Source organism: Triticum dicoccoides, chromosome 7A (genome assembly GCF_002162155.2).
Source record: "Triticum dicoccoides isolate Atlit2015 ecotype Zavitan chromosome 7A, WEW_v2.0, whole genome shotgun sequence".
In the NCBI taxonomy this organism is placed as follows: Eukaryota; Viridiplantae; Streptophyta; class Magnoliopsida; order Poales; family Poaceae; genus Triticum; species Triticum dicoccoides.
Genome location: NC_041392.1, coordinates 33,977,084 through 33,986,293, shown reverse-complemented (window position 1 = coordinate 33,986,293; position 9,210 = coordinate 33,977,084). Strand labels below are relative to the sequence as shown.

Here is a 9,210-nt window from a genome sequence, read left to right as displayed (position 1 = left end):
TCGGACCGATTCAGCAAAGCTAGTGACCGTTAGGAGTTTCGGTGGGACCGACATGCAACTCGGTAGGACCGATATGGTTAGGGTTAGGGCATAACATAATCTCGGTGAGAACGATTTTGGTAATAAGCTAACCAGAGAGTTGGTCAGGTAAACTCGGTGGGACCGATTTGCTCATTTGGTGAGACCGAAATGTTACGAAAGGGAAACAAAGAGTTTACATTGCAATCTCGGTGGGACCGATCACTCATCTCGATGGGACCGAAACGTTACGAAGGGAAACAGAGAGATTACAATCCCATCTCGGTGAGACCGAGATCCCTATCGGTGAGACCAATTTGCCTAGGGTTTGTGGCAGTGGCTATGACATTTGAACTCGGTGGCGCCGGATAGAAAGAATCGGTGGGGCCGAATTTGACTTTTGGTTTAGGTCATATGTGGATGTGAGAAAGTAGTTGAGGGCATTGGAGCATATCACTAAGCATTTTGAGCAAGAGCCTCATTAAGCAACACCTCATCCCTCCTTAATAGTATTGGCTTTTCCTATAGACTCAATGTGATCTTGGATCACTAAAATAGAAAATGTAGAGTTTTGAGCTTTGAGCTTGAGCCAATCCTTTTGTCCTTAGCATTTTGAGGGGGGCACTTTTCTCATCCATGCCATGCCAATCATTGAGCTTTCCTGAGATATTAATCTTAAAATAGCATTAGCTCAATGAGCCATGTGTTGTTAGGAATTACCAAAACCACCTAGGGATAGTTGCACTTTCATAAGTCCTATGGTCCGGACTCCCGCAAATGCCCCCGCCCCGCCCCCCACCGGTTCGCTTCCAATTTACGATAAAAAAACCGTCCAGACTGCCAGCGGACGGATACAAGACTGTGTTGGAAGGCAAAACACATCCGGGACCACGCGGGCCGAATTGATGCGGGCGGTTTGAGGGTCCGCATGGTGGATGCCCTGAAATGTATTTGCGCTAACTTTTGCGCTAAATTCTTGTCCTTTATCATATAATTGGTAGATGTTTATGCATACAAAAATGTTCATGTATGTGAGAAAAACAAGTTCATGTTTTCGAAAAAGAATACGTGTGCAAAAAGGGAAAATTTTGAGAAAATGGAAAAATAGAAAATGAAAAAAATGAGAAGGGAAAAACAAAGGGGCGTGCTACACGTCAGCCGGCGGATTTCTTTTAAAGATCCGCCGCCTCGCGAGCCGTCTGATCTAGATTGCTTAACATATGACCTTTTTTTTGCAACAAGAGTATTGTTTCAAAACCAATGGTGACTATTGCAACAAGAGCTTTGTTTTAGAAACACATCACTGACTATTGCAACAAGAGCTTTGTTTCAGAAACACATCAGTGACTATTGCAACAAGAGCTTTATTTCAGAAACATCGATGATGTTGCAGAAAGCATCTTTGCATATGATTCTTCTTCGCAACAAAAACTTTGTTTCAGAAACATCCCTTAACTATTGCAACAAGATATTTGTTTCAGAAACATGGCACGCAGGGCCGGGACGAATCCAACGAGGGCTCCCACGATGACAGCGTTGACAGAGAGGTTGTGCATTGCGCCGCTCGCTGCTGCAATGATGCCCAGGCAACGCGGATCTCGGGGCAAATGTGAGCGGCGGGGCGACCGCTGCCCGGCTAACGGCAAGCGAGGCGGTGAAGAAAAATAGGAGGGATGGAAGTAGGCGGCGAAGGCCTCTTCACCGGCGAACGATGGCTACTGGAGCGGCATGGCAGCGAGCACCGACGCAAACATGATGCGGGCAAGCGTCTCGGCGTCTCCCTTGCGATGCTGATTCAGGACAAAAAAGACCGAGAGAGACAAGGATAAGGTAGGAGATGGAGCCACGAAGGCCGTTGTTGGAGAAGTCGTGTGGTGGTGGGTCCACTGGGGACACGTGGCATACAACTGAGGTGACGGACGCCCGCGTGATTATCAACCGGCAGAAGGTAAGCTTTTCCCAAAAACGAAACAAACGAAATAAAAAGAGGGCCGAAACCTGTTGGCGCGTTGCCACGCGAATCTTGCTAGTGGAGTAGTGGTGCATGTGAGTTAAGTGGATAATTGTCTTGAAGTCAACACACAGCATACATGACGGGTAATTAGGGTAGAGAGACAGGAATTTTTTTTTAATTACGGGGAAGAGGTAAGCGTGGACCAAATGAAAAAGATATGGAGACCAAGCTACCACACATTTATTGCAACAGACTCTTATGGTAAAATACTACCCGCTCTATTGATTGGATACTAGTCATACTGGACAGTAACTTAAACAATCAACGTTACTTACATTTATATGGGTAGTAAAATATGTGTAGTATAATGCAAATATGCGGTAACCATTTTTTTTTGACATACGATATGGGATTTTTAAAATACACAACAAACATTTTTTAAAACCTATTTCTATACATGGTGAAAATAATATAAACCATACATAAAGAAACAGAAAATTAAAAAAAACATCTATCTTCTGTACTACTTTAAAAAAAATGCAAGGTTTCCATTTCACCTCTCGTTCGTACAACCTTCCATATATACGATATGGAATGTTTATACTACCGTTGGAATGCATGGGCAATTATCTAGTTTAAAATAAAGTAGGAAAAGTAAAAGAAATATAATAATATAAAATAAATTGAAATAACAAAAGAGCATTATAGAAATATGAAAAATAAAAAAGACAGAAAAACAAAGAGAAAAGAATAGACCAACGCACATATGGAACAAACCAGTGCAATGAATACCACCTCACACGCATATAGAATAAAATTAGTCTAAAGAAAACCGGAAAAAAGTTGGTTGTTGAGCCACGGCGCACGAGCAAACACATGTAGACGAGAGCTCTCATAATAGGGCTAGTCTTCTTGAATAGTTTGGACTGATTACCACATGCGTCACGTAGTCACAGTAGGGACGGAACCTAAGCGTTGCCTTTGGCGCTTTTTACATAGGCCGGTCCCATAACCACACGTCGTTAGCCAGACACTACGCATGGAGGGACGTACATTAGTTTCCGTTCAGTCATTTATTTAATTATTTTTTAAAAAATAATTATTTATTTACTATATTTCTAAATATTCTAAATACATATACTACAAAAATTAATTTACTTAAAACTGCTAAATACATCCCGCATGTTTTAGAAAATGGTAAACTCACTGCAAAATTGGGTCCGTGTAATTTTGGAAAAACTTTTGTAGTACACGGACGTGGTTGTGACATATAAGCTTTCCATATGCTTCAAAAAATTATTCGCAACATTTCTTAACAATGACTATACATGATGTAAAAAAATAGTTTCCTACAATTCAAAAGATGTTCGTCACATTTATAGAATGTTCAAGCCTTTCAAAAATATGTTCATGACATTTTAATAAAACCTTATACAATATTGTTTTTACATATTTAAAACACATACCGTACCAAAAATTATGTGTATTTTAAAAATATTTAAGATGTATTTAAAAAATTAACATGTGCTCTCTTCGTCCTAAAATAAGTGTCTTAACTTTGTACTAACTTTAGTAGAAAGTTGTACTAAGGTTGAGACACTTATGTTGGAACGGAGGAAGTATCTAAAAACATGTTCATCTTGTATTTGAAAAATATTTAACGTGTATCACAAAAAGTGTTTCTGTGTATAAAAATTGTATAAAATATATTTGTTTTTTCACATGTAATTAATGGTAAAAATGAAAAAAAAAGTAAAAACCCAATGAAAAAACACATAGAAACAAACAAGAGAACAACCCTACATGGAAGCTTCCAAAACCTTTCTAAACTAGCTCATAAAAACTTTCTAATACCCAATCCAGAATGCCACCTAACGTGGCGCCGCGGCATATAAACGTGGCCCGATCTCGGCAAAGAGTTGCAGGGAACAAATTCTAATTAGTAATTTCTCCGAGGGTCTATCCACAAAAACCCTATCCCCAAAGTCCCCAGCTCCAGCACCCGCGAACCACTCGAAGAAGATTCAGCTGCTCCCTCCACGCTCCGACCGACCATGGCGCGCGCCGCCGTCTCCACCGCGCCGCTCTCCCGCCTCCACTCCCGGACGCTTTCCGTCCCGTGCCACTCTCTGTCCTCGCAGCTCCGCATTCACCAGCAGCGCAGGCCGCTCACCGTCGCCTCGGCGCTGCCGGAGGTCGCGGACCTGCCCGGGCTCTCCCTGCCCGCCGTGGCGGCCGCGGCAGCCGCGCTCGCGGCGGCGGTGTCCCTCTCCGATCCGGAGCGCCGGCGCAAGGCGCAGGCGGAGGCGGTGGGCGGCGGGGACAAGGAGGCGGTGCGCGCCTACTTCAACTCCACGGGCTTCGAGCGGTGGCGCCGGATCTACGACCCGGCCACGGACGACGTGAACCGCGTGCAGCTGGACATCCGCGAGGGCCACGCGCAGACGGTGGCCGCCACTCTTGCCATGCTGCGGGACGCCCCCGACGTGCCCCTCGCCGGCGCCACGGTGTGCGACGCCGGGTGCGGGACCGGGTCGCTGTCCATCCCGCTGGCCTCCGCGGGGGCCTCCGTGCTGGCCTCCGACATCTCCGCCGCCATGGTCTCGGAGGCGCAGCGGCAGGCCGCTCTCGCCGCCGGGTCATCGCCGGGGTTCCGCATGCCGCGGTTCGAGGTGCGGGACCTGGAGAGCCTGGAGGGGCGGTACGACGTGGTGGTGTGCCTGGACGTGCTCATCCACTACCCGCGGGAGGAGGCGCAGAAGATGATCCGCCACCTCGCCTCCCTCTCCGAGAAGCGGCTCGTCATCAGCTTCGCGCCCAAGACGCTCTACTTCGACGTGCTGAAGCGCGTCGGCGAGCTGTTCCCCGGCCCGTCCAAGGCCACGCGCGCCTACCTCCACTCGGAGAAGGACATCGAGGAGGCGCTCCGCGCCGCCGGCTGGCGCGTCAAGAACAAGGGCTTCATTTCCACCCAGTTCTACTTCGCCAAGCTCTACGAGGCCGTCCCCGTCGCCGCCGGCTCGTCGTAGCAAATGTGTCCATCATAGACCGGGATTTGTATTCTTGTAGAGTGTAGCTAATACATGCATCTGTAAACTCTAATCTCTCGGTGGTTCAAGCATGATTCGTTGTTGTCATCGTGCTGCGTCGAAGCTAGGCATTGCGCCATGAGTTTCTTCTTGGATAAAGGAGGAATGCCATTGCCATGAATGGATCGGCGGAGTTGCAAGCTGCATATGGACATCGAGCATCGCTCTGCTCTGGTCTGAATGCCAGTGCACTCAGAGTCGGTGAGGACATGTGGAGCAGAGCAGACTGCAGATAAAACAGAGAGCTCTGCTTATAGTCGAGTGCGCGCGCGCCCTAGGGGCTAAGCTACTGCTGAAGATAATGCAGGGCGCCACCAGCATCCATCGATGCGCGATGTTCCCCACCGCACGCTGCAGTGTCCTCCCCGTCCACCAAAAGCCGCGCGTCGCCGTCGCCGTCCCCCGCCTGCGCGCGCGGGCGCTCACGGCCGTCTCTGTCAGGCCGCGCCGCGGAGGTGCGCGCCGTGACCGCTCGTGGGACGACGACGGCGGCGGCGGGAGCGGCGACGAGGACGGCATCGACGAGAGCTTCTTCGGGGACGCGCGTGACGAGGAGGAAGACGAGCCGGAGGAGGAGGAGGAGTCGCCTTTGGGGCCGGGGCGACGGGCGGCCGTCTCGCCGGAGTCGCCCGGGGGGCAGCTGCGCGGGTCCGACGTGCTGCGGGCGCTGCAGCGGGCGGCGGCCGCGAAGGAGGCCAAGAAGAGGAGCAAACGGAGCGCGGGCGCGGCGCGGCCGGCGGCGCGGCGGCAGGGGAAGGGCGGCGGCGCGAAGGCCGCGGAGGAGGTCGTGGCGGGGGAGGCGAGGCCGGTAGAGATAAGGCGCGAGTGGGCGCCGAGGATCCGGGAGCTGGAGCTCAGGGTGCGGCAGCTGCTCCACAAGCACCAGTAGGCACCGCAAGTCATGATCTTTGGTTGAAGAGCTCTGTTGATTAAAAATGGCCAATCCATGTTTGTGCCGGCGAAGAAGCGTGCTTTGAGTCTGTTGAATTTTGATTCTTGGAACACAGACAGCTCTGCTTGTATACGCACTCCCTTCTCATTCTGAGATTTTCTCATGAGTCTTTCTGTGAGGCGCATTTTGGAGCCAGGGTGCAAGAGAAGGGATTCGACAAGATCACCTCGGCGATACGGCAAACCCGCCCATCAAGGCTTCAAGAGAGCGGCACGCAGGCGGGGGCGAGGCCAAGGTGCAAAGGGCGGGGATGTTGGGCCTCGCCGGAGTAACATTAGCTCGGTCGGCATTCCCTGGCCTCCGCCGTCGGGTGCGTGTCATATTGCGTCGACATCTATGCGGGGTGCTCCATTTCACCGACTCGGCATCGCCACAGCTTGTCTGGTTGTGGACGCCGGACGTGGATCAGCTCGGTGCCCGCTCTCTGTTCGACGATATGTCTCAAAGGGCAAAACGCCAAGTAGATGACTCCAAGCCTGAGGTGTACGCCCAGTAGCCGAAGCAAAATAGCGACGAGACGGGCCTTAATCCGGTGGATTGGCTGGCCGATCCAAAAAAGAGGGGTAGAGGAAAAAGATTTAACATGTGGGCGGACAAATTATTATGCGATGTGTGATTGGCCACTAGCATTGATCCGCCCATGACGCAGAGCAAAGAGGCGCAATATTCTTGTCCAACATTCATCCTTGGTTCCAAGAGCACAAGAATTACAAGCCCTACCGTAGCAAACTCATTCATGGTCATTGGAAAAAGGCACTCACCCATTGATGGTACACCATCCAAGAGACTGCGAGCAAGTATTGTGGCTATTTAAAACAACTCGTCGGTTGGTGGCCAGATAGTGCACAAATCGTTGTGCAAGTAAGTTGTTCTACGTGTTGGTCATTTGACCGGATATGCTCTATGATTGGTCATTTTGCCAATATGCATCTTGTTGACAAAGTCTTTTCTTATAGTCCTCCCATGCGTGCAACATGTACTTGAAGGTGGAGAAGAAAAGCTTTCTCTTCATGCATTGTTAATTGAACTTTAATGTGCACAACCCAAGTAGCAACTTGGCATTGCCAATTCATCAAGAATCAGCATTGGGAAGGCGAAAGAAGTGGGTGATTCAACTGACCCAACAAAAATGCCACCTAAAAAGGTTAGAAGGGTGTTTTGTGGAAAGAAGTGGGAGGAGAAAAGTTGAAGCAAGAAGGGTGGCGGCTAAGATAACAAAGAGATTCGAGAATATCTTGGCGAAGAAGGACGAGACATGTGTCAAAGCTATGATGCGAAGTAGAAAAAGAAGGTAGAGAGGTTTAACATTTTGATGGCGCGATTGAGAAGAATACCAATCTTGAAGAGAAGGAAACCAAGCTTGAAAATATGAAGGTTGAGCTCACGACCGCTTCGGAGGATATCAAGATGTTGACCATGAGGATGGATGAGCTGAATTCAATGTGGTGGTTGATCGTGCGTGCCGTCTGTGTTTAGGATATTGAGATGCTTGACGCCCGAGATGAAGGCAGCCGAGAAGGAGGTGGATGGCGAGGAGCCGACGACACAGTGAACGAGGAGGCTCGGACAACCGATTTTGCAGGGCAAAAAATGGTTTTTTTCTTCATGAACTGGCGGACTGAAATTTTGTGAACACCGCATTTGAACTCTCTGACGAGGCCGGGAGCACGAAACTCAAACTGGCAGATTCTTTCACCTCGAATTTTCTTTCTTTGGGGGGCGTGACCTGATTCCTCAGTGGCACGGAGTGACAGAACATGTGTTAGGTTTAGCACTGTCGGCTAGTGAACTTTTTTGTTTGTTTTGCGCTAAGCGAACGTTATTTTTGGCCTGAAGCTGATCATGAAAAACACATGCGCGCAGTGACAGTACAGCTGCTGGGTTTAGAACTGTCCGTAGCTAACATCGTGGCATCAATCAAGTTGATCTAAAAAACACATGCACACAAGTAGGAGCATTAAACATGGGGGGCCAGTGGAAATGGGAGCTGGATGCTAATCAGAGCACTGGTCACTGACTTAGGCAGATCATCCACTGACATGTAAACTAATCAGGATAGCGACTCAAGCACCACTCGCAACTAACTTCGAGGAAAAAACCACGCTGTCTTGTCTGCAGATGCATAGGAAATTAAAACCATCTCTTGGTCGACATCTCGAAGAGCACCGACGCCCGAGTGTTTTGTTTCCTCCACTGTGCTGAAAGTTCAGGAACGGCTCTTCATCTCTGATGAAATCAGACAGTTCTGGTTTTTCTAGAAACAGGCACAAGAAAGTTCTGGTCTCTCAACTGGTAAAAGGAGACATCATTGGTCCCTAACACAAAGTTTAGTTGGTTTCGACGTGGTTTGACCATTCAACTATCCGAGCGAGGGATCTATTATATAATTAAAACAAGAGTCAAGCAAGCTATTACGTTCATCCATACAGATTAAATTATCTTGACCATTAATTTTGTAGATTAAGGACTGAGATTAAAGATTTAAACGTTACATATAAATATTGTATATATGTCTTTTTTGGAACATAGGAAGTTGTCACGTACATGTCTTTTTTTAAGAATTGATGTACCCGTGTTATGATGGAAATGTGCAAAGCAAAATAAAGTATTGATCAAGGAGACGTATAACAGATATACACCCATCTCAAACTAGATCACGTTAACACTGAAGAGAAAAAATAACAAAGGAGACCGGGTCACATAAAGACTTGGCGTATGTGGGCAGGAGGCCGAGTCCTCAGGCAAAACAAAGGAGACCGGGTCCTTACGCACAAAAAAAGGAGACCGAGTCCCTATTCAACTTCCCAGGAATTGGCGGCAAAAAAAAAGTTCCCAAGTATTATTATTTTCTTTTTTTTGCGAAGAAGTTCCCAGGAATTGACGATGCAAAAATCATTAGTCGAACTTGAGTCTCCTTAGTGTCCAAATCTAAGTCAACTCAGAAGGAAAATACACGTGTGTGATTTTCTTAGGCAATTGCGTCTGATTTTCATGGTCCTACCAAACGTAAGGGCATGCTGATAGTATGATTAGATTTCAATAATATTATTACAACCGCGCAATTATTTTTACAACCAATGGCATTAATAATGATTTCAATAATGAAAAATGCAATTACTTTGCAGGTAAGCTAAATCAGAAATTAGATGGGTACAACAAAATCATGAAACAAATCATCAAAGATACTTACTACCCAT

General features: G+C 47.8%; 2 protein-coding genes across 2 annotated transcripts; both read left to right on the top strand.

Moving 5' to 3' along the window:
- The first annotated feature begins 3,941 nt into the window (after positions 1–3,941).
- On the top strand, positions 3,942–5,109 carry LOC119330839 (magnesium protoporphyrin IX methyltransferase, chloroplastic-like). The gene has a single exon (XM_037603966.1). The coding sequence runs from the start codon at positions 4,027–4,029 to the stop codon at positions 4,999–5,001; it is 975 nt and encodes a 324-aa protein (XP_037459863.1). The 5' UTR covers positions 3,942–4,026; the 3' UTR covers positions 5,002–5,109.
- Positions 5,110–5,233: 124 nt separating this feature from the next.
- Positions 5,234–6,122, top strand: LOC119330840 (zinc finger protein AEBP2-like). Its single transcript, XM_037603967.1, has one exon. The coding sequence runs from the start codon at positions 5,363–5,365 to the stop codon at positions 5,948–5,950; it is 588 nt and encodes a 195-aa protein (XP_037459864.1). The 5' UTR covers positions 5,234–5,362; the 3' UTR covers positions 5,951–6,122.
- Positions 6,123–9,210: the final 3,088 nt, after the last annotated feature.

What these genes read in the sequence shown, in the direction of transcription:
- LOC119330839 (XM_037603966.1), top strand. Translation starts at nt 4,027, where the DNA reads ATGGCGCGCGCCGCCGTCTCCACCGCGCCGCTCTCCCGCCTCCACTCC.
- LOC119330840 (XM_037603967.1), top strand. Translation starts at nt 5,363, where the DNA reads ATGCAGGGCGCCACCAGCATCCATCGATGCGCGATGTTCCCCACCGCA.